Raw genomic sequence first — 25,979 nt, forward strand, 5'->3', positions numbered from 1 at the left:
GTGGTAGGCGTCAGTTCCACTGTTGCTAAGCATGGTGGTGGGCGTCACCCAGCACTGGTGGCTGAGGCAGGAGGCATGCTTCTCCAGAGTTCTAAGACAACCTGAGCACACACTAGATCACAGAACCTATTTCCTCTATCATCGAAAGCTCTGTGCACCACTCAAGAGTAAAGCAGTTTTTAACTGCTCTTCAAAAGTGTCTCCGAAGGAGCAGTGTAAACACTTCCCATTGAATCTGTAAATAATGTCTGACTAAGTACTATCAATGGCAGGAAACACAACCGAGCCGATTCTCAGCCTTCCTAACGCGGTGATCCTTTTCTACAGATCCTCATGCTGTGGTGATGCCCTACCATCAAATTATCTTCATTGCTACATCACGACTGTAATTTTGCTACTTTTATGAACTGTAATGTAAACATCTGTGTCTTCTGATGGCCTTAGGTGACCCCTGTGAAAGGGTCACGACCCACAGGTTGAGAACCACTGCAACAGTGGCTCATGGAAGCACTGTCTCCTTAAAACATGCTAACTTCCAAAGAACTGCAGCCTAGTGGAAAAACAGGTGGAAGCTGAATTAAATGTCTCATTTAGTCATGAGGACTAGCATTTGGATTACCTACTTGTACAGCTACATTTTTTGTGTATTTAACTCAAGCATCTGGGAAATTTGGGTGAAGTATATACATAAGAACTCCGCTATTTTTGTAAAGTCTAAAATTATTCAAAATTAATACATATATTCAAAATGTATTAAAAGTGTTAAAAAACTGAAGGCAAAAAAGAATTCCCAATCTGAAAGGTACCTGTGTGGAAAATATTGTTAAATATAGCTCTACTTAGATCAAACTAAGCTACTGGGATGCTTAAGAAAACAGAACAAGTATTTTTCATTTATTAGTTATAATACAATTATTTAAATCAACACTTTACAGTTTCCTTAAAGATTCTGAGGTAAGCATCAAAGAATGTTGCTGGAGAGAATACTGACAGTCTTGTGATAACACATCATGTTAGTAGTGAGTCAGCAGCTACTCCTGGTAAGAACAATTTTATACACACACACACACACACACACACAGAGTTACCTGAGGTACACCGATTTTTCTGCAAGCATCCAGGAAGTTCTCCACATTCCGCCTGCACTTTGCCATTGTTAACTTAGGCTGCAGTGAGACAAAAAAGGAGGAAAGCGATATCACTAAAGGTCAAAAGGAACGCAAACTTCAGACCACTCTTGCCAGCCGCCTCACAGGCGAACTGCTATGTATACTAGGGGCTTGCACACATTTTCTTAAAAGATCAGTGAGTGTTAATCTCAAGAGCCTCGGAACTGTTGCAGTCACTCAATTCTTCCAGGAGCACAAAATCAGCCATGAGGAGGACCTGGCCACTGTGGCTGCTTTCCAAGAACATACTATTTGCAGCAATAGGAGCCAGCTTGGAGAGGAGTTGGCCACCTCCCAGTGTATGTGCTTACTTTGGTTTGGAAGATAAGTGGTAAGAAGATAGTTTTTTCATTTTGAAACAAAAGAAAATTGGAGAGAACATCAAGAAAATGTATCACCCAGTAGTCCATTGTTCAACCATGGCATGATTAACAGTTTATTTTCTGTTGGTTTATTATTTTTTGAGGCTATGTCTCTCTACATAGCTTTGACTGGCTTAGACCTGTTAAGACCAGGCTGGCCTTGAATTTAGAGATCTACCTGTCTCTGCCTCCTGAGTGCTGGGATTAAAGGTGTGTGCTACCATGCCTGATTCTATTTTAAAACATTATTTTATTATTTTATATGTATGAGTATTTTGTCTGTATGTATATCTGTACATATTGTACATACAGTGCCTGTAGAATCCAGAAGGTATTAGGTCCTTGGGAAATGAAGTTATGGAGAGGTGTTAGCTGCCATGTGGGTGCTGGGAATTGAACTTGGTTCTCTGCAGGAACAGCCTGTACTCTTAATAGTGGCCCTATTTTTTTTGTTTTTTTTTTGCATTTAACTTATTAGACACTTTGGAAATTAGAAAAAGTCTTAACAATGGCTACAAAGCTACTTTACAAGATGAAAGGTTGACACAGGAACTTTTCTTAAGTTACTACCGCGTGAGTCTACTTTCTGTAACATCTGTAAACACTAGAAATAGAGAGGCATCTCAATACCCTCTCAGAGTTTTGCTTTTCACCTAGTTGGTTATCATGGAACATAATGTAAGAAAAATAGGAATTCATATTCAAAAATGATGTTCAAGTATCAGGTGTGGAAGCCAGAGGTTTGCAGGGGCTGTGACCTACAGATTTTTTAAATTAATAAGTATCATCTCTAGAAAACAAAAGACTTCACTGAGGTTTCTGCAAACATGAAACATAATTCCTTGTCATTAAAAGAAACAAAAGCAAGGAAAGAGGGTGCTGGAGTCTTGACCAGGCAAAGGCAGGCAGGGCAAAGATCAGGTTTGTCACAGACAATGAAAAGGCAACCAGCGAGAGGGAAGGGAACGAACACTCATCACCACCCAGTTCAGACGGAACAACCTGCAAAGGATCTTCAAAAGACAACAGGAACTCAGTGTACAGGGGGCAACTGCCCTGGGCGGCTTTCTCCTGCTGACACAGACACCATGATCAAAAGCATCTTGGAGAGGAAAGAGCTTACTTCATTTTACACTTTGGGATCTATCAGGGAAGCCAGGCAGGAGAACTCAAGGAGGGCAGGAACCTAACATCAGGACTGAAGTAGAGACTGCAGAAGAATTAGGTTTATACTGGCTTGCTCTCCATCCATGGCTTGCTCAGCTTCTTCTTCTTCTTTTTTTTTTTTTAATAAAAGCCAGGACCACCACTGTCCCCAGTAGGCTGGGCCCTTATATCAGTCATTAATAAAGAAAATGGAGCACAGACTTCTCACAGGCCAATCTGATAGAGGTGTTTTCTCAATTGAGGATCCTCTTCTCAGGTGACACTGCCTTGTGTCAAGTTGACAGAATAACAATCCGGCACAGCTCCCGTCCTAGTCAATGCCAGATTCTTAACTGAAGTGAAAAGGCAGGGAAAGATGAAACATGGACTGTACAGTCATGATCTCCTGACAGATGGTACAGAACAGCCTGGGCTTCTCTACCTGCTACTTTACAATGGGCTCTAAGGCTGCCCCTGATTATGCCAAGAGGTGTGCATAGACACGGGATGCCGTGGCCTCTTTAGCTCCAGAGAAAGGTAAGCTGGACTGAGAGGCAAAGGGGAAAGCTGCTAGGAGCTGCTTCTGGGCAAAGGGGCCCAAATAAAGAGTGTGCAGAGCCAGTGTGGTCAGATATGTCTGGAACCCCAGAATGTGGTACAGGCAGGGAGACAGAGTTCAAGACCAGCCTAGGCTAAAGGAGACAAAAACTAGCTGGGTATAGCAGTACACACTTTTAATCCCAGCACTTAAGAGAGTACTTGTTTTCTTTCTTATGTTTTAGATTTATTTATTTTATTTTAGGTGTTTGCCTTGCTTGTTTGTGTACCGCTTATGCTCCTGGTTACAGATGGCTGTGAGTCACCATGTAGGTACTGGGAACCCAGCCTGGCTCCTCTTCAGGAGCAGAGTGCTTAACTTCTTGAGCTCTTCTCCAGACACGAGTCCACTGTTTTGTAGAGGTGAATCTAAACTTTCTTTAAAAACCCATGATATTGGGATAAAACCTGATATTTAAAATGTCTGAGCCGGGCGGTGGTGGTGCACGCCTTTAATCCCAGCACTTGGGAGGCAGAGGCAGGCGGATTTCTGAGTTCGAGGCCATCCTGGTCTACAGAGTGAGTTCCAGGACAGCCAGGACTACACAAAGAAACCCTGTCTCGAAAAAACAAACAAACAAACAAACACAAAAAACAAAAAACAAAAAACCAACAAAATGTCTGGTTCATAAGTGACTGGACTTTCAAGGAGAATGCCTTTCAGTGATACATTCCCTGATTCCACAAGAGGTACTAACAATAAGTGAGCTCTAAGATGTCTGGCAGGATTCTGCCAACAGAGGAGCCAGGCTGTAGACATAAATCATAAGCCTGGCTCCAGCCTGGGGCCAGGGGTCAGGTCAGCAAATTGTTACCCATAAATGGACAGAGAAGTACAAAGAGCCCTTTCTGCATGGTTAATCTCTACCGAATCCAACTGTAAACCAGGCTGTGGGGCTTGGTGACAAGATTCTTTATTGGCTGAGCCATCTTGCCAGCCCTCCCTACTGAAGTTCTAACAGTGCATTGTACTGTTATGCCTACTGAACAAGCAACAAGCATTTTCAAAAGGTGCCCACTATTTACACTAATACAAACCTCTAAAACACAGCCTGGGACTTACACAGTCATCTGCACCCTTACACTCACCCCAAGTGTCATCTATTCTCAACAGCTGAATAATTCCTTGATTTAAGTTGCTAGTTTGCCAATTCCTGCCCATACTTTATAACTGAATTAGTGCAACTTCTTCTCTAGAAGGCTTCTTTGAATTCTCTAACTGGTCCCCTGTTAGTATCTTCATAGCATACTTCATACATGTCTTACAATATTCAATACATGCTGTAGATTATTGTTCATGTGTCTGCTTTTTCTTTAGTCAAAGTGACAAGAGGAAGGTGGGGACTGGCCCTTGGTATTTGCTTTGCTAGTTTCCAGCACAGTGACTCCACTGAGCTGAAAAGCATCTGATGAATAATAAGCAATGCTGCCTGGGATTACAACTTACCACGGCTGGAGATGGGACATGAATGCTTGGGACAGATCGAGGCCGAACGTGATTGGCCAAGTGGCAAAGTACCACACCGTCAGTTAGAGCTGCTCCAAGATCACAGGGTAAAGAAACTTTCAACCGGTACTCAATGTGCTGCAAGGACAGGAGATTCCACGCATTAACTGAAGAGTGGCTATCATCATAGAGGATATATACACAGTCAAAAATGCAGACGAAAAGCTGGACATGACATGTGCCTATAATCCCAGCCTTTAGGATGCAGAAAGATTACATGTCTGTAATCTCAACATTTAGGATGCCGGGGCAACAGAAGAATTACAGCAAGTTTGAGGCTAGTCTGAGGTGCACAGTGAGTTCCAGGCTGGCCAGGACTATAAAGACCTTGTCTTAAAACCAAAACCAAAACCAAAACCAAAACAAGGGCTGGAGAGATGGCTCAGCAGTTAAGAGCACTGACTGCTCTTCCAGAGGTCCTGAGTTCAAGTCCCAGCAACCACATGGTGGCTCACAACCATCTTTTTTTTTTTTTTTTTTGGTTTTTCGAGACAGGGTTTCTCTGTGTAGCCCTGGCTGTCCTGGAACTCACTCTGTAGACCAGGCTGGCCTTAAACTCAGAAATCCGCCTGTCTCTGCCTCCCAAGTGCTGGGATTAAAGGTGTGCGCCACCACCGCCCGGCCACAACCCTTTTTAGTGGGATCTGATGCCCTCTTCTGGTGTGTCTGAAGAGAGCAATGGTGAATACATAAAATAAATGAATAAAAACAAAAAACAAACAAAACAAAAAAACAAAACACGACAAACTCCAGAAAAGAACTTAAGATACTACAGTCTCCATTTTTCTCCTAACTTAAGTCAGTAAGTTACAGAGTCAGAATGTATGAATCACAGCAGATCACAATGGTACAAAAGCACAAAATAAATTACTATAATTTTATGATTTAGGAAACCATTAAGTCCTTGTATGGTGGTGTATGCCTGTAATTCCAGACTAGAGAGGCACAGGGAGAAAGACTGAGAGTTCAAGGCCAGCCTGAGTTACATAGGGAGAATTTGTCTTAGTAAACAAAAACATAAACTCTAACTAGATTCTTGTTCAATTCCAAAATAAAGTAGCCAATCCCTCAACACGTACATCTGCCTTAAGCATGTGCACACGCACGTAAATTCTCTCTTTAAGAAAGGGGCTCGCTATGTAGCACAGTCCGGTCTTAAGTTGGTGACCCTGTTAGCCTCAGGTAACTGAGTGGTTACACTCGTGGACTACCATGCCTGGCACGGACACATTATAACCACTCTTCCGAGAGTGCCTTCACCACTGTGAAAACCAGAGACGGGAACAAAGGGAAAGGAGGACGGCTAGAACGTGAGCTCTTAGAATTATTCATCTAATAGTCTCAAGAAAACTTTAAAGGAGTTTCCTCAGTAGTGAAATTTCTTTTGCACTCGTCACAGAATGCAGCATACAGTGGATGTCACAGTAGACGTGACTGACTTTATGGCAATGGTGGCCAAGAGGGCATGCGACCAAAGGGATGCGGGCTATAGCAACGGCACTGCAAAGGGCAGTGCGGCGGTAATGCACACACTTTCCGTAGCTGGTCTACTAATCTCAGCTCTTCTTCCCTCTGCCTTGTTACGGAATCTGTAGTATCAGCTGCGGGTGCAGAGGGCAGGAGAAGCGGGGACGAACGACCTGGAAAACATGAGACAGAGAGGTCACCTGCCAGCACTAGAAAAATACATTGGTCTGGCAAGTTTTCTTGCCAATACAGCATTTCCTGCTTTTGCTGATCTTATAGACAGAAGACCCAGGTTTGGCAACTTTAATCCCAGCACTCAGGGGGCAGAGGCAGACTGATCTCTTGAGTTTGAGGTCAGCCGGGTCTACACTGAGTTCTAGGACAGCCAGGGATGCACAGAGAAACATTGTCTCAAAAAAACAAAAAGAAGACCCACAAGGTGGCTCACAAACATCTGTAACTCCAGCTCCAGGGTTCCAATACCTTATACTGACCTCCTCAGGCATGTGGTAGACATACACACACGTATGCAAAACAACTATACACATAAAGTAAAATAATGAAGGTTTCCTTTAAAAAAAAAGTATCATTATTATATGAAAGAAAACAGGTCTATTGAGTAAATTGAAAGGAGTAGTGGGCTGGACAGTAACTAAAGGACCAGTTGAAAATTTATTATAATGGCAAAACAGTATTAATAATTTGAGTTATATCCACCTACAAATGATTTTACTGACAAATGTCACATATATGGAACATTACAGAGTTCTAAATACAGACCAATAAATGATCTCACAAAATGAAATGCCTCAGTGCTGAAGTCAATTTTTACCTCAAGCCTCTTGCACATTCTCTGCCCACTGAACCCAAAGGGTACCATTATCTTCACCTTAAACACCAGGGATTTATTTTGTCCATTTTTGAGACATTTCTATAGATTAAACAATATTGTATGTATTCTTTGTGTGTAGCTTCTTTTGATCAACATTATAGATGTATCAGTACTGTACATTCTAGATAATAAGTATTTAGTATGGAAAATGTTCACTACTTGCACGATATTCACTGCACAGATAAACCATTGTTCATCCCCTTCCTACTTGTGAACACATTATAAAAACTGTTGCTGTGAATGTTTTTGTACCTATCCTTTGTTTAACACATACACACCTTTCTCACAGTACAACTGCTGGTAATAGGTATACAAATGTTCACTAGTTTACTGACACAGAAAGATCTAAGAAAGGATTCATAACAAGGGAAGGATGGCCTCTGAAAGAGCAAGTTTACTTGTTTAATTTGGTTTTTGATTTTGGCTTTTAGACAGGATCTTGAAATATTGCCTGGGCTAGCCTTAAAATCAATTCTGCCGCAGCCTCCTAAATGTAGGGATTACAGGTATGTATCATCATGCATAGTTGAAACATTAGAAATGTTTTATATAGTACTAAGAAAGCTTTTAATCCAAACAAAAACCCAAGATGCTCCTGATTTAATGTTCGTGAGGTCACAGACACCTGCAGAGTTAGTATTTTTACCAAGATGACAGCTAGGTATGCAGCTTAACAGCATGTAAGAGTTCATGTCACTGTGCAAAGCCATCCCCCACTCTGCCACGCCTTTAAAGTCGCCACCACTCACCTTTATGAGCTTCTGCCCTGACAGCAGCTCGGAAAAGGAAGCTTTCGGGGCGCTGGGGCTGATTTCTCTGGGTAGCAGCAGGAAAAGAATATGCAGGGGGATGATGGACTACAGCAGCACGGAAAAGCAAGGGGATGTTAAAGGAGATGAAAGCAAATCAAAGGTGATGTAGACAAATGTCACGGAAAATCAAATCAGACATGGCAATGGTTTAAAAAGACGATGATTGTACTCATTAATGAAAAGCTCGTGTAAGAAGTAAAGCTGCTTGTTTAGCTTTAAAATTGTTATTTTTAGTGTATTAACAAATGCATACTGAAAGTTAATACACTGACCTTAGTCTCTTGCAAACCTATATTCCTTGCTATATCCTTGCTAATTCTTATTCATTCTTTCTTATCACATGGCCAACTAGTAAAAATAGAAATTCTGGTAAAGAGGGGTTGGGGTGTGGCTCCGTTGGTAGAGTGCTTGGCTAGCATTCGTGAAGTCCTGGGCTGGTCAGTTTGCTCCCCAGCACTACTGAAACCAGGCACGGTAGGACAGCCAACACTCTGGAGCTGGAGCCAGAACTGGGAGCTTCAGAATACTGTTTATCTTTATTCCCAGTTACAGGCCAGACTGGGCCACATAAGACTTTCATCTCTGTTTCTGTTTCTTTGCCTGCCTGCCTGCCTGCCTGCCTGTCTGTCTGTCTGTCTGTCTCAATCTCCCTCTCTCCCTCCTCCCCCCTCCCCCCACACCAGAGAAACAAATTCTGGTAAAGAATAACTGTGCTGAGCCTGGTGACAGGCACCTGTTATAATCCCAGGATTTGAGAGAATGAGTCAGTAGAATCACTAGTTCTGGCTAGCCTGGGCTATATAACAAGACACTGTTTTTCTCTCTCACACCCACCAAAAAAACATCATATACATCACCTTTGTTTCTATTACCTGTCTCTGTCATAGGAAAGCTTGAGGTGACATCAACTCTGTCATCGCTCTGTGGAGAAACAGGCACATCAGCAGTTACTACTCAAGAAAGGACAGCTCCATATTTTAGTAACATAATAGATGTAAAACAAAACAAAACAAAACAAAAAAAATCTCATGCAATTTGCATTCAATCTAAGTCTAGAAATGAAAGGTTAGTGAAATTTACTGACTTTATACTCTTTCTTTCTTTCTTTCTTTCTTTCTTTCTTTCTTTTTTTGGTTTTTTTGAGACAGGGTTTCTCTGTGTAGCCCTGGCTGTCCTGGAACTCACTCTGTAGACCAGGCTAGCCTCGAACTCTCGAACTCAGAAATCCACCTGCCTCTGCCTCCCAAGTGCTGGGATTAAAGGCGTGCGCCACCACCGCCCGGCCCTGTGTACTTTTTCTTAAAGACAGACTGCTTGCTTATTTATATAATACATACTTTAAAGCTCTATCTAGCTCCTCCAAACACTGTGAAAAAGGATTATTCTAAGGCAAAAACAATCACTGAGAAATACACACTGGAAGAGAAACCTTCCTCCTCCTCCTCTTCCTCCTAAAGTTTTTGAGACAGGGTTTCTTTGTGAAGTAGCCCTGGCTGTCCTACAATTCCATGTGTAGACCAGGCTGGATTCAAACTCACAGATCCTCCTGCCTTTGCCTCTTGAATGCTGGGATTAAAGGTATGTGCCAATCTGAATTTCTCCTGTTTTTCCTGTAAGGAATCCAATTGCACAAGACTGTTCCTGATGAGAGCCCGCATTAAACATGCCAGCAGTCCTCAGTCAGCTCTGAAGACCACTACTGAGAACTCATACAAGCACTACACTGAGGAGCACATCTATGGAACCAAGGTGCTTCCCTGGATGCCTTCAGCATCAAGTCTAGGCTGTCACGGTTGAAAGAGACAGGTTTGGGTCTGTGGAAGAATATGTGCAGGGTGGGAACATGCTGATCCCATGCTGTGGGTGGGGCCCTGTCATGGCTGGCCCTCTTCTTCATTGCCTACCTCATCAGCAGGAAGAGAAGGTATTTCAGCTACCAGAACATCTAGCCTGGAAGGCAAGTGTGCCACAGATACACAGGGGCCTGTTCTTGTCCCAAACTCAGACAGATGTGGAAGGGAGGCACATTTTCTTGAAAATGTGACGTTCCCCTTGCAACATTCCCTGCTGGAATGGTGGTGACACTGGTACTAACATACATCCATAACTTTAGGTGTGTTCCATGAGACTCCAGGCTGCTTTGCCTGCTGTTACACCTATCTACTGAAAATTGAAGACCCCCCTGCACACCTCCCTGGACCCCCTTCCTGAAAATTTCTTATTCATTAATGCAACAAGAGATACCTTAAGAGGTGTGAAGGCAGAAGAACGAGGCCGGGTAGCCACACAGCTCACTCCATCCAACCCTGACAGCGACTACATTTCAAACAAGGAGAGAAGAAACAAAGGGCAGCATTTGAATTAGCAAATGGTAGGCAGGCAGAGCTAAGCAGTAAAACTGGCAGAGGGAAGGTCATCAACAAACTTAACATGGTGACTAAGACACTAACAGAGCTGGGAGAGAAGAGACAGGAACACCTGCATCATACAATCACTTACACAACAGGACTTTTCCACCTATATTATTCAGAATACTCTTAAGACCTCCGGCCACATTAATCTAGAATGCAGAGGCATTATTCTAGTTCTAGAGCTGCTAATAAGACATAGAAAATAAAAGACAAGTGGATGCTTCAGAACTCACATTTCCCCTAACATACAGACATCTTGTAATAAAAAGAGGTATTTCATAATAAAAATGATTTCAGATGGAAATAAAACTTAAGATATCCATGACTTTAGCAAAATAGCTTTGAAACTAACTTGTCTTCTATTGTTCTGTGAAAAGGGAAATAATACTCAGAGAATTCATTTTTAACCAAGCAGGGCTGGCATAAACCAAAATATATTTCAATATTAATCAAGTTATATTAGAAGAAGTCTATCATGAGGACTCAGCTTGACACTGTAGAGATGACCCAGAATTTCATCAATGAAATTCCAAATGACCAGAATTTCAAAGAGGATAATTTTACTTTTATTTGATTCATTTATCTTAACCAACCCTTCATGTGTATGATGTGTATGTATGTAAGCATTTGTGCTTTAGGGGTATGGGTGCACTAGTACCATGATGTACGGATGGAGTCAGAGGATAGCCTTAGGTGTGGTCCTTAGTTCCACCTTGTTTAGACAGGGTGTCTGTCCTCAGGTGCTGTAGAACTGGGTTACAGAGAGCTCACTGTAGGATCACAGGGAGCACAGATGCACTACTGTTTCCAGCATTACGTAGGTTCTAGGGATTCAAACTCAGGTCCTTACTCTTGCATAGCAGGTGCTTTATTCACTGAGTCTGTCAGGTAGGCTAGGCTAGTTGCCAGCAACCCCCAGGGATCCACGTGTACACAGCCCCCAGTACAAGAATTAGAAGCATGTGCCACCATACCTGACTTGTTTTTTGAAGATTTATTTTATGTACATAAGTACATAGGGCATCAGATCCCATTACAGATGGTTGTGAGTCACTATGTAGGTGCTGGGAATTGAACTCAGGACCTCTGGAAGAGCAGTCAATGCTTTTAACTGCTGAGCCATCTCTCCAGCCCCCATACCTGACTTTTGAAAGTGGGTGATAGAATCAAGGACAGGTCTTTAATCATGCAAGGCAAGTATTTACTCTCTTCATAATCGCTGTGCCTCTCCCTCTCTCTCTCTACATAATGATTTATGAGTGTTTTGTCTCAATGTATGTGTGCCTATCGTGTGCACCATGTATGTGTCTGATGCCTGCTGGAGGGGTCAGGGGAAGGGATAGGGTCCCCTGGCAATAGTCACATATAGTTGTGAGCCATCAGGTGCATTCTGGGTACGAATCCACGTCTTCTACAAGAGCAGTGAGTGTTCTTTACTGCTGAGCCACCTCTCAGCCCCAGAGAAGCCATTTTTAAACTGTGATGCTTAAGCAGATCCTTGATGACTGAGTACAAATCAGTCAAGGAATGAAACAGTCCATGCAGAGAACGGCATTTACAAAGATCTGAGGACAGGGATTTTCATATTTGAAAAGCCAAAAAAGAAAAAAGAAAAAAAAAAGTGAGCCCAGAGACACGGACGGAGCTGGAGTAGCCAGAGCACACAAAGGCTTCATTCAGGATATATTTTAAAAATTTAGATTTTAAGAGAAGTATGAAATAAGCCCTTTGAAGAACAGTTCTGAGATCAGAGACAAGATTTAAAAATGACTCTTAAAAATAGAACTTTTTTCTTCTCCCTACACCCTGCGATAGAGCAGGTACCTTTAACTTAATTCTCCTAACTCTACTGCCCAGCATTTGTACAATGTTGGCTGGATATTCCTTATCATACAAAGAAACGTGAATTCTGCTTTTCTTTTGTGTTTTAGTTGGGTGTTTGGGGGCCTAGGTTTCTAGTGCAGGGTGGCCTTGAACTTGAGGCAAACCTCTTGCTCACACTCAGCCTCCTAAGTGCTGGAATACAGGAGCACATTACAACATCCCAAAAGATTTGATTTTCAAGGCCATCTAATTCAGGAAACCAGGCCTGAACACCAACAGCCAAACTGCAAGATTCTGTGTTTTGACAACGGCTGAAGGCTACTTCAGATTTCATGCTAAGGGTATTTTGCTATTGTTGTTTTTCCAAATTCTACTCTTTCTTTGACAAAAACATCTCGACACTAGGACTTTTATCATCTACTCTATGTGTTGTTAAATCTCATCTTTGGTTTCCTATCATCCCTTCAGTTTTAGCATCTAAGGCAATCCAGCATGGGTATTTACTGCAGGCCTTGGATTAGACTCAAACCCAGACCAGGACTTACCAGCTTGTGACCTCTGACAAGCCACATCTGGGTAAGACATACTCTTCCTCACTAAATCGTTACTGTAAGTTTAACCTTAATTTTTAAGATTGCTGTGAGAACTGAGCAAGATAACTAACCGGCATCAGAAACCACACTATTTCCTATGTAAGCTAAGTTCTCACTCCTGGTGGCAGTAAAACTCTGCTAATACTTCAGAGGCTGCTCTCATAGTCACGTTTAAGATTGCCTAGTTAACATGCGCTGTGTCCATCTTACTGGAAATGACGGCAGTAGAAGACACAGAAATCTGAGCACAGTGCAAGTTATATTGTAAGAACCTCTAAAGCACACATGCTTATGGCACTCACGATGGCAGTGTCTAGCACTTAAGACAGGAGTTACTACAGACACAACTTTTTAGTGTATATATAAATAGAAAAGACCTATGAAAAAGTAGCATAAAACATGATGGGAAATGCAATTTTATAAATGGTTGAATTCTCTTCCAAGACTGATTAAAAAGACTTTAAATAAAGTCTTCATGATCCATCCACTTTGGGTGGATGAAGCAGCAGGCAACGTAGTACAGTTGTGTTCACAACCATCAGGAGACAGCTCTGCAGTAATGCCCTTCTGAGTTAAACCGGAGCATAGCAGAACTTCAACTGTGAGTACCTGAACTTCACTTTTGTAAGGGAGTCTCTGTCACTACTTCTGCAACCAGTGGCAGCATGCATGCATGACAAGCCAGCATGAGTGTGTGATGCAGCTTGTATTTGCAAGGGGTGGGAGGACATTCTATAAAAATGAAAACAACAGAAACCAAATACACGATAAAATAGGTTGTCACATATAATTAGTGTCATGGAGTGTGGGACTCCATTTAACACACATGAGCCAAATCAACGACTAACTATGTGGCCTCAAAATTAGAAAAGACATTTAAAAACTAATTATTACATATGTCTCATCACATACAAAGCCAGAAGGGTTCTCAATGCAAATGGTTTTCCTTGGTTTCACTAGACAGATGTAGGAATCAAACTCTAGAAGCCTGGCTAGATTGTTAAGTTAACAGGGAGAGTTCTGGTTATTTATAATTTAGTTATGGTGCCTGCCCATCATGTGTTATGGTATTTACATCAATTCTGAGTGAAAAGCACAACAGTTACACCGAAAACAAATGGTAAACTCCATTTTGCATTCTCTTACCACTAGCAAGGCACTATCATCAGTGTGCTGAGACCTTCTGGATGGGAAAGGACACTGGGAAGGTGAAGAAAATAAGCAATGTCAAAAACAAACGGTGACGCATTCATTCCACAAGAACACACACAGGAAAGCAACGCATGAAGGACACATCCCAGGACACTGAGACACAGGACCACAGGCGCCATCCCAGTCAGACGGGTGATTCTGAGTACTAACTTCCCCCTAGACACCTTCCTGCCTACACACCTTCTACAGCTCAGGCTCATAGGAGAGAGAGCTGAGAGCTGCTGAGAGCTGTGCATAAACAATCTGTGGTCCTTTTGTAAACCAAGGACAAGAGTAAACCTCAGAGTAATGAATTCTGGTTTCGGCACCTTTTCATTGGCTTTCTCAGACAAGTAAGGAAATGTTAGCTGGTCTGTTGGCACACAGCACTTGGGAACTGGGGGCAGAAAGGGTAGAAATTCAAGGTCGTCATTTTATATAGTGTGCTTGGGTCCTGGATAGGCTCAAACATGAAACATCATCTAAAAAAAAAAATGTTGGAGTTAAAAAAAAATGCATTAATCTCATCAAGCTGTGGTTGTTAAAAGTTTGCATAGGGATGGAGAGATGGCTCAGCAGTTAAGAGCACTGACTGGTCTTCTAGAGGTCCTCAGTTCAATTCCCAGCAACTACTCGGTGGCTCACAGCCATTTATAATGAGATCTGATACCCCCTTTCTGGTGTGTCTGAAGACAGCGACAGTGTACTCATATGCATAAAATAAATAAATCTTTATAAAAAAAAAGTTTGCATAGTTATCACTGTGAAGAAAGACAAGTGAGGATGCAAGAAGGATGCTTCAGGCCTCATGCCCTCATATACAGTACTTACACACAAGCAACTCACGCAGGGACTAAGAACCTGTGCTGCAGAAACAATGTGCTGCAGAAACAGCCACACTAGGCTTCTCATTCATCCATCCATCCATCCATTCATTCATTCATTCATTCATTCATTCATTCATTCATTCAGTGTTTGTGTGTGTGTGTGCGTTCTCACCCACATACATGTGCCACAGCACAAAGGACAACCTGTGGGAATCATCTTCCACCTAGTGGGGTCTGAAGAATTAAACTCAAACTGGTCATGAGGGTTGGCAGAGAAAGCCAGGACTCGATGATCCATCTTGCCCCACTTATATTAAATTTTCAAATAGTGTACTTAAAAAGTCAGATAAAGCAATACTCATAAACTGAAACTACAGGAGGTGAAAATAAGGGACACTGGTCAATGTGAGAGTCAACTACACTAAAGTAACGTTCAGTTAGCAATTTTCATTTTAGCAGACCAAAATAGGCACATAAAATTTAAATAGTTAAAGCAGTTAATTGTAAATAATTTGTACTGACTGATCTAGAACTAACATGTATGAGTTATAACAAGGAAGTCAGCATCAAGGCTGAAACACTACAGTCTCTCTGGTTGAACACCAAAGCCATTCACCATCAAAGGATGATCAGGCAGGAGATTGAGGAAGAGGATGGAAAAATTTCTAGACGGTTGATACACAAGCTTAATCTATATATTCTCATAACCGCCTTCCTTATCCTGTACCTTATTTTCCTTCATATGTAGAATTTAATAGGGTAGGGCAGACAATTTTAGGGAGCAGGTTGGTTTGAGATGAGGGGTCTCTCTACATAGCTTAGGCTAGCCTAAAAATCACTATGTAGCTTAGGCTGGCCTTGAACTCTTCAGCCTCCTGCCTTCCAGGTGATGGGATAATGGACATATATCCACTACACCAGCCAGAAATCATTCTTTCATCATTTAAACATTTGATCACTGAAAACATGATAACCACATGGCAGATATTTTATTTCCATTGCAAAATAACAAATCCCCCCCCCCAAAAAAAGTAATTATATGGACTTACCTCACCATTTCCAGGGGGCTGTTGTTTCTGTGGATTTTGTGATGCCTTTTGCTATATCCCCAGAAAGAGGAAGCTAGTTAGAATCTCAATATTGGAACTTATACATTCCATTTAATTAAATGGATCACATCAATTTATTTTTTAATTTACTAGTTGAGGAGATTATGCTCCTGCCTTAAACATTTTAGCTTAAATGAAGAACCGCAATAAACTATACTATCAGACTTCTATAAGCAGTAATAGAAAACATTAAAAACCTACAAATATACATTCAGAATACCAGGGGACTACCCTCTCAGGAACTCATTCACTCAATGGCTTTACATATCACATGCGTGCTAATAAGTTAGCTTTCTGTCAGACAAATCTCAAGTATTTTCAACTGTATATAGAAACTTAACTCAGACCACTGCCACATCACATTCAATTTTCAAAAGTAAATTTGTAATTTCTTTTTTTCTTCCTTTTCTTTGGTTTTTCAAAACAGAGTTTCTCTATGCTGTGGTTTGACTGTCCTGGAATTTACTCTGTAGACCATGTTGGGCTCAAACTCAAAAGATCTGTCTGTCTCTGCCTCCCGAGTGATGAGATTAAAGCCATGCACCACCACCTGGCTATAATTTCTTAATAATGAGATATTTTCCCCAATTTGTTAATTCTGTTATTCTGACAAATAAACATTTGTACACAACAAGTGTTCTGAAATTTCTTTTCTTTTTTTCTTTTGTCAAGGGTTTGGGACTCCCAATTGCCAGGATAAAGGCATGTACCACTACGCCTGTTTTTTCTTTTTTGAGACAGTGTACATGTAGTGCAGATTGGTCTCAAACTTGCTAGGTGGTCAAGGATGACCTTGAACTTCTGACTGCTGCCTCTATCTCCCCAGTTCTAGGATTTTGGTGTGCAGCTCCACACTTGGTTTAAGCAGTGCTAGGGTAGAACCATGCTGGCTAGGAGAGCACTGTCTGCTTCCCAAACCCAGCTACACATCTGGTGCCAGGACTATCTTCTTACACACACGATCTCAAGTGATGTTTCTCATTCTGTAAGAGAAACAAATCCCACAAGCAGAGAAACCTGGGAATCTAGGATATGAGACATTAAATGGTAAGAGGTGTAGCTGAGATTTACACCTGTCTTCTGACTCTGGCTTCTCTTTGCTTTCACAGACTTAAACTGGACTCTCATTAAAACCTTGCTTTGGATCCATCTATTTATTTCTTTTACTTTCTTCGTTTTTAAGTTTCTCTTCAATGATTTATTCATTGCTCAGTACCCATCAATTTAGAAATTTCCCATATACTTAGATTACAAATGGCATAGCACCTGCCATGGTAATATTACAATTATTAATAATAGATATGTTTAGTATCATACACAACGGGGGTAGGGACACAGAACAGCTCAGTACAGCACACAGTGACACATGTAGACACAAACTCAGATGCTTCCGATTCTCCTTGGCAACACTGCCAGCTAAACTTGGAGGCTCCGCCTTCGTTTTTGTACCAGTCTAATGACTGTGATTACTTTCCACTCCATTTTCTCCTCTTGTTTCTTCCCAGACTGCTCTATCATGCATAGATGGGTTTTTCAGTAGGATCTTTCTTCTCATGGTTTTCTCCTAGCTTTTGCCATCTTCAATCTAAACTCCCTTTAATTAAGGCAAGAATAACTGATAAGAAAATAAAATGAATAAACATTTTCTTCTCCTAACTTCAAGAGTACCCATCAATGATGGTAAAGGATTTACTTTGACAAAGTCTAGGACAGCATCTCTCTGAATCTGCTTGGTTCTTGTTTTCTCCTCCTCGTACTGCAGGGCAGCAAGCTGTGCCTCTCTCCGCGTGCACTCAATAGACTGCTCTCTCCTCTGATGAAGCTCCAAGTCTGAATGTAAAAGCTGCAAGAGAGGTCTCATTTTAGACATGTAAAGGGGACAAGGGGCGTCATGTCAGTAACTCGTATCAACCACATGTAAGGAGGGACAAGAGGAAACATGTCAACAACCCGCATCAACATAAAGAACACTGCTACCTCAAGCTCTACTCTGCAGTGTTAATATTCTAAAGTATGTGTTTATTGTTAACCTTTCTCCATCATTGTTCTCACATGTACAAAAGCAGGGACTATCATGTACACGCGCTTTAGGAACCGAGAAGACAAGTCGTAAGATTTATAGATATCTGACAATTAATGCCAGTTCAAGAATTATAAAAGAAAACCTGGTTGACAAGAAAGCTCAGCTAGTAAAGGTGCTTGCCACCAAAACCTAATACCTGAGTTCAATCCCAGGAACCCACACAGTGGAAGTAGAGAACTAACTCCTCAAGGTTGTCCTCTTATCTCTAACATGCATGTTGTGGGGTGTGCGTGCATAGATAGGCACACATCCAAAAGGAATTAAAAGAAGCCATCTTAGCTTAGCAAAACCAAAACTGAAACAACAAAGGTAAATCTAATAACTAAGCCGGGCAGTGGTGGTGCACACCTTTAATCCCAGCACTTGGGAGGCAGAGGGCTGGCCTACAAAGCAAGTTCCAGGACTACAGTCAGGGCTACACAGAGAAACTAACTCCAACCTCCCAAACCCTCCACAAAAAAACAAAACAAAACAAAAAAACAAAAACAAAACCCAAAACAAAAAAACAACCTTACCTGATTATGACTTGGTGGCATTGATAACACCAATGATGGCTCAACTGGAACCCTGGCCCCCCCAAATAAGGATAAGAACTCAGTGACAAGGTAAGGAGGGACAAGCAAAATAAGTAAATTTTCCATTTTTAACATTAGTTTCTGTCAATCAAGCAAGCTGTTGAGTCTACACTGAAAGAGCAACTTCATTTTGTAAATCTACATCCCAGGCCTACCTGATGTCCCCAACTCGGATGTCATATGATAGGCCACTGACGGCTAGCTAACAACTGCATGGAAACACTACTGAGGACAGCTGGCTGAGAGCATTTCTCCAACATCACCGTCTCTTTACAACATGCATAGCCATGACCCATGTTCCTACCATGACCAAAACAAGAGACTAAACTGAGATCCTCTGACAGACAACCATTTTACTCAGCAGGAACCTGGGCTGCGGCAAACCTGGGCACTGTATTTGTAAAGCACCTTAAGTACAGAGTAAGGGTCCTATTCACTTTGTTCTAAAGGAAGAGGCGAGGCACTATGCAATGCTTAGCAAACACAAAGACAGCACTACTACCCTTAATTTTACAGTTTGGTATTCATAGTCTTCCTCAAGCAGGGACACAAGATTCAAGACTCTGTAAGCCATGTGTGCCTGTAACTAAAGATGTCTCACCAAAATCAGGACGCTAGTAGGCAAACAGAAGCAAACCTTCACGATCTTACACTCTCAACATCTGACAGCACATTATGAAATAGTTTTTTCTTTTTAGTCAAGAAAAAGGCAAACTCAGGGGCTCAAACTCTTTAACTTGGCATTTAGGACTACTTCCCCCTGAATGTGTCTGTCTTTCTCTGGTAGGACATATATTATCATATGCTAAGGGCACACGTTTCAAGTCTTTGTTAAAGTCTCTGTGTCGGCAGCTGTTTATCTCAACTTCACACAGCTAGAGTCATTTGGGAAGAAGCCTGAACTGAGGAAATGCCCACACCAGATCTGCCCACACGTACCCACCCTCACGTGGCTTTTTCTGAGTGTTTGATGTGAGAGTGCTCAGCCCACTGTGGTGATGCCACCTCTGGGCAGGTGGTTCTGGAGTGTAAGAAAGCAGACTGAGCCACTCCTCCATGACCTCTGCTCCAGTTCCTACTTCCAGGTCCCTACCTGATTTCTTGCCCTGTTTAACTCAGTGATACTCTCAAAAACTAAGGTTAAATAAACCCTTTCCTTTCCAAGTTGTTGGTGAGTGTAGTGTTTTACCACAGCAACAGAAATCCTAACTAAAACAGACTTCAATATATGGAGAACATCTCAAAACATTTTGGTCTCTTTTAGTTTTATTTAAAATTGGGATTTCCTCTTAAATGTTGTACATTACATTTATTGATTGATTTTTGTGAACATGTGTGCTTATGAGTACCCCTGTATGGAAATCAGAGAAAAGTCTGTGGGACTCAGTTCTCTTCTCCACCACATGACTTGAGGTTGTCAGGCATGGTGGTAAGTGCATTTACCTGTTGAGCCATCTTGTCAGCCCAGAACTTCTCCCTTTGATACTCTTGTGAAGTCAAGTTTTTTCATTTATAAAATAAAGCTCATGTCATTTTTTTTCTTCTGGGACAAATAGAAGCAAATACTTATTGAGTTCTTACATGTGTCACTACACAACACACCAAGAGCCCCCCACATAAGATGGTGCCTCATAACAACCCAATGAATGAAGAAGCCCCACAGTCCACAGTTGAGGACTAAGAGATAGAAACAAAAGTTACTTTCCAAAGGTGACATAGTCAATAAATTGTAGAGTTGGGTTTAAATCTTGTTGGATTTTATGTTCTCAATTACCATGCTACCTGTAAGAACTAAAAGGACTTCGGTACTGTGCTGCATAAGCCTCTACTTTTACAACTGTGGAAGACAAACCGTTTGTGTCTGAATGGTAGCTACACACGCCCAAGCCTGAACTAGAACCCACGTTTCCTAGTGTGTAGTTGGAGCTCTTCCTACTCTGCCACGCCCACTCAGCAGGCAAGCAGAGAGGAAGTGTTCTGGGGCTACAAGTGGAGCATCACACACCGGGGATGTCAACAACCAAGCTGTAAGAAGTTAAAGATGGAGACTGAGAGGGAAGCACAGTGTGTGTGAGAGCCAGTGCAGATGACATCTGGGCCCACGGCACAGCAGACGCCACAGCTGTGTTCCTCCTGGTGTGTCACTCTCCCACGTCATGCCCATGACCTTTCCACATATAGATGTCTCTCAACAACAGCATCACTCACATTTCAAGTGAGGGAATTTTTAAGACTGTCTCTCACATTAGAGGTGGCTCAGCCTTAGTAGCACCTATAGTGATTTTGGGAATTGATTCTCATAAGGAATAAGTACATTTTCAAACAGCCTCTAAGGAGTGGTGCTGAATTTTGTTGAGGAATACTGGCCTTGCTCCTCAGACTTCTCCAATGACCATAATGACCTTTTTCAGTCCCTCAAGCCAAGAGAGTGGCCAGACCCTGCCCTACAGAAAAAAGCCCAAGATCAGCCCACAAAAACCCTTCAATACCAGGGTACCCTAGAAAGCTCTGTCGCCAAGAAACTCTAAATAAAGCCTGCCTCCGGCCCAGATTTTTTGCTGCTTCTCTCCGGAGCAGAGGAAGCCACCCTCTCTCCTGTGTCTTTGCCAATAAATCTCTTGTGTGAGGTTTGTTGTAAGGTGTGACTTTGGTACTCCTTGGCTTTCAACTGCCAGGATATCTTTCCCCTCAGAGCTGTATCACTTACAATACTGATACAACAACATTTTCTTTATTCCAGCTACTTCAGAGTTCCTGAGACAACATTAGCATGCTTTTGGTATAAAGATCTATAGATGAATGATAAATACTACATAGTAAATTTCCTGTCACTTAAGAACAGACATATTGGGCTGAAGAAATGGCTCAGTGGTTAAGAGCATTGACTGCTCTTCCAGAGGTCCTGAGTTCAATTTCTAGTAACCACATGGTGGCTCACAACCATCTGTAATGGGATCAGACACCCTCGTCTGGTGTGTCTGAAGGTAGCAACAATGTACTCACATACATGAAATAAATAAATATATCTTAAAAAAAAAAAAAGAACAGATATATCTCTGAGTTCAAGACCAGCCTGGTTTACCAAGTGAGTTCTAGTACAGCCAGGGCTACATAGAGGAACCATGACTTGAAAAACAAATAAACAAACAGACAAACAAAAAGAACAGATATATCAAACCTACTATTTTTTAAGATTTCAAACACAAAGATCAGAGACTAAAATAACAAAAATTAACTACTGTGATATAGTTTATAGCCAGAATCATTTTGGAATTCTAGAATGAAAAACAGCATTGAGCTGATTTAGAAGAAGGAAGACTCTAAGTACAGTGGAAAGACTATATATGCAGAAGGAATAAATATAGGGTTTCTGAAAATCTTTAAATTTTCTATTCTTAAATAAATACTTATCCTCACAAAATTCCATTACTATTAAGTACTTTCAAACCAATTAATTCTAAAGTAAGGGTCTGGATTTGGAACCAAGTAATTTTACTCTTTTTAAATATGGTGTTAAAACAAATGTAGACTGATCTAGTTTTAAACAGCCTCTAAGACACACATAAGCCAAATACCTTCATTATATTTGGATTTGCACAAAATAAAATCAATTCACTTACTACTAAGTTTCAAGAAAAAAAGAATTAAGCTGAATTGCTTTTACAAACCTGTTTTGATGTGAGTATCTCTTCATGTCTTCTGTTTTTTGAAACTCTCTAATGGCTACTGGCTTTACTGGTGAACCCTAGACCCCCCCCCCAAAAAAAAAAGAAAAAAAAAAAGGTTGGAAAATAAATTTAGCACACATAATATATTAAAATGCAGTAATCATATATTCAACTAGTTTGACTTTTAGAAAATTGTACATTGAAAATGACTTTGATAGGCTTTTCCTCGGTGAGCTTTGTGCTTAAAAGCACGCAGGCTAGCAGGGTGTGATGGTGTGCGGCTTTACCTACATCCACACTCAGAAGGCTGAGGCAAAAGAATGATGAGTTTGAGGACAGCCTGACTCTATCTCAAAAACCAAAACAAGGGCGGTGAGATGGATCAGGGTGTAAATCACTTGCTGTGTAAACCCCACAACCTAAGTTTGATCTCCAGAGCGTAAAAAATGCTGGATGGAAAAAACCAATTCTACAAAATTGTCTTCTGACTTTCATGTTGAACACACTGGGGTATGTGTGCTGACGTGCTCACACACGTGCACGGGCGCACACACAGACAGCCCAAAAAACAAAACTGTAAGCTGTATTATATGGGCTTTGATAAATAAAAACATGCAAAATCTATGAATAGATTTTTTTGCAAGGCTCTTGTCTCACTGTATTATATAAATTAGTGGTTAAGCAGAGTGATATTTTCAGAATAAGGACCTTTGAGACTGGGGAGGTGTTGAGTACACATGTCTGATAACAGTACTAGGGAGGCAGAGGGAGGCAGATTTCTGAGTTCGAGGCCAGCCTGGTCTACAGAGTGAGTTCCAGGACAGCAGGGCTCTGTAGAGAGACCCTGTCTAACAAACAAACTCCCTCAGAAACTAGCTATGCACAGACCTAGCTGTATCTGCTGAGCTACTTCATCAGTGTCAACTTCACAGATTGCTAATTTAAACTAACGGCTTCACCACACTTTCACAAACACCTACTTTAGAAAGCTATATGACACAAAAATACCAAGAGCTTTATTTATTCCATAGTCACATGGCTACCATAGCTAGAGTTTAAACACTGCAAGGAGCCTCCACAACGTGCTAGGGAATGAGTAAGCCAACTTTTCTCAGTAGGCCAGTAGGCAGTATCTGTAGAGACACCTCACTTAGACAACCTAATGCATTTTAAAGTCATTAAAGAAAGAGAGGACAGAAGAAGAAAAGGGATTTCTCTAAAAAGTATTTGCAGTATTAATTTAAATTTTATTAGAAAGTAACACTTGGCTCCAGCAGAGAGACTGACAGCTTAAACCATAAGGCAGTTTTGTCAATCACTGGTCAGACGGTCTGTCATTATCTGTTGGCTACAGGGTATGACTTTATCTGATTTTAGAAACAAGTATCTTCTGAACTACAACAAAACTCCACTATATTCAAAAGCCTCCAACAGGAACCAAAGGCTTCTTTTAAGGAATGCTATTACTCCACATCACCCTCCACTTGAAGCAACTGATCCGTGATTTCTGAAAGTTAAATACATCGTTTTTTCAAAAAGGCCCCTAGTGTTTCTCAAACAACCCCTGCTCAGGGCCTGGGACAAACTCCAGACATCAACAGAGCACACACTAAAATGAAGCCATTTTACTATGCTGACTAGATAGACTGAAGAATGCTATTTTACTTGAGACCCTTGAGGAACTGGCAGAGAGTCTACAGTGGCCTGAATGGTTACTTGTTTTTAGCCAATTCAATGCTTCATTATAAAAGACACCAAGAATTTTAATAGCAATTTATATTGTTAACTCAGGATAAAAGCAATAGTATAATTAAACTTATTAATATTCTATGGGTAAGTTGAATATTTTCTCAAAAGTCAACTTTGGTTTAATTATCTATCAAATTAAGGTTTGTGATTAGCAGTAATAAAAAAGCAAAACAATCAAGCAAAAAAGACCAGCCAGAAAGCAAAACTACCTAGCAACGAGAAGTATCCTATCCTGTGTACTTCCTTCAGAGGCCTGAGGTCACGCTCAGATCTCCTTTCACTGCCTCTTCAAAGGAATGAAATCTGCCTGCTTATCTAAGGAATAAAACTGGAATCATTTTTGAGACTACTTTCTGACATTTCCAATTGAAATCTGAAAACTACAGGACTAAAACAATAAGGGAAAACAAACAATTAGTCCTGAGCCAATAAGTCACTGACATGACACGGATCTCTACATCACCAGCTGTTCTCAGTGGGGACAGTAACTTTAGTCTAGAAAGGATAAAGGGTACACTGCTACCTCCTGCGAGATTCTCCGTTGTTCAATATACGCCATAAACTGTGAGCTGAGACTGTTTGTGTCCAGGCTTTTGGGCTGTTTCACATCATTTTCTTCTTCTTCTGTAGTACAGCTGTCAATGTAGTCAATCTGATCCAGATCATGCTCCACTGTACACAACACACACACACACACACACACACACACACACGAAGAAAGAGAGAGAGAGATTCAAAATTAAACAGCTAATAAAATGCCTTGGCAGTTGCTTAAATTGCATTCTCCTGGGGCTGGAGAGTTGGTTCAGCAGTTAAGAGCACTGACTGCTCTTCCAGAGGCTGAGTAGAATTCCCGGCAAGCACATAGTGGCTCAAAACCATCTGTCCATCTGTAATGGAATCTGATGCCCTCTTCTGGTGTGTCTGAAGACAGAGACAGTGTATTCATATACATAAAATACTTAAAAAATTACACTTTCCTTTTCTCTTGTGTCTGTCCTGGATGCAGAAAGAATGTTGTTTCAGTGAAACAAGTCTTTATTATTTAGTCTATGGTTCCTGACAAAAATCATCTCTTGTAAAACCTTAGTCCAAATACACTGAAAAATGCAACAACTCAGGGTGAGCCACTGAGGTAAAGACCCTTGGCATTTATTTTCTCTGGATGGCTCTGGTGTTTTAAACGGGATAGCTTGAGTCTGAGAGAGAAGATGGCTGCTGTTTAAAGAGTGGTAGCTGCAACATCTTCTCATGAGTTTGGGCTTCAGAAAATGTAAGCCACTCAAAAGAAAGTAGAAGACAACAAAAAAGACACAGGAGAAGAAGAAACTGGAGTAGGAGAAAAAAAAAACTTATTGACTGTTTCCCTTCCTGTGGCTCAAACTAAAAAAAAAAAAAAGAAGAAGAAGAGAGAACAAAGATTTCCCTATTTAGAAAATTACTTGCTAGAGGTTAATGTGTTAGATTCTTTTGCAGCAATGAGTAGCGAAAGAGAATCATCTGAAGTATTTTTTCCTTTGAAGATTCTTTATTAAAATACTGACTGGAAAAATATCTTATAACTTGTTAAATAAAATGCCTATTCCACTAAAAGAGATACTTTAGAGGAAAGGGAGGCAGCTAAAGATATAGCCATATAATTGTTGCATCTGGTAAGCTTCTGGATATTCATCATTCTTAAGTTAAAGCTAACTACTTATAACAGCTGGTTAAAATGGCACTCTAAGAAAGACCTTGCTGTGAAGAAGTTTCTCAAGCAATGCACTAAACCCCAACTACTGTTTTATGCTGTTCCACTGTGCCATAACACTGAATTGAACTGAATTGCAGTTATTATTAAATTGAAGTTTGTGTTACAAGTTTATTAAGATCTAACATTTTCCCAACTAGAATAGTTTATATATTATGACTATTTCACAAGAAAGTAACATCAGGTTTTCATACTTATCCAGATCAGCACAGTCAAAATTTGATGATGATTTTATAGTTATATTTCA

At 41.0% G+C, this 25,979-nt stretch overlaps 1 protein-coding gene across 4 annotated transcripts in view; it reads right to left on the bottom strand.

Annotated features, from left to right (window-relative positions):
- Positions 1–25,979, bottom strand: part of Lrch3 (leucine rich repeats and calponin homology domain containing 3) — a 93,866-nt gene that overhangs the window by 9,108 nt on the left and 58,779 nt on the right. For 2 of the 4 annotated variants that reach the window (XM_028752218.1, XM_028752221.1), the window contains exons 9-20: positions 24,506–24,654; positions 22,234–22,310; positions 18,506–18,557; positions 17,601–17,750; positions 15,848–15,898; positions 13,927–13,980; positions 10,197–10,268; positions 8,825–8,873; positions 7,890–7,997; positions 6,315–6,421; positions 4,722–4,859; positions 1,089–1,166 (exon numbers count right to left, since the gene is read on the bottom strand). In XM_028752218.1, the coding sequence (XP_028608051.1) occupies positions 1,089–1,166; positions 4,722–4,859; positions 6,315–6,421; positions 7,890–7,997; positions 8,825–8,873; positions 10,197–10,268; positions 13,927–13,980; positions 15,848–15,898; positions 17,601–17,750; positions 18,506–18,557; positions 22,234–22,310; positions 24,506–24,654 (1,085 nt within the window). The remainder of the gene's footprint in view (positions 1–1,088; positions 1,167–4,721; positions 4,860–6,314; positions 6,422–7,889; positions 7,998–8,824; positions 8,874–10,196; positions 10,269–13,926; positions 13,981–15,847; positions 15,899–17,600; positions 17,751–18,505; positions 18,558–22,233; positions 22,311–24,505; positions 24,655–25,979) is intronic. The other 2 variants (XM_028752219.1, XM_028752220.1) reach the window with 2 other exon arrangements.

This window comes from Grammomys surdaster, unplaced genomic scaffold (assembly GCF_004785775.1).
Source record: "Grammomys surdaster isolate TR1022 unplaced genomic scaffold, NIH_TR_1.0 125889, whole genome shotgun sequence".
Classification (NCBI taxonomy): domain Eukaryota; kingdom Metazoa; phylum Chordata; class Mammalia; order Rodentia; family Muridae; genus Grammomys; species Grammomys surdaster.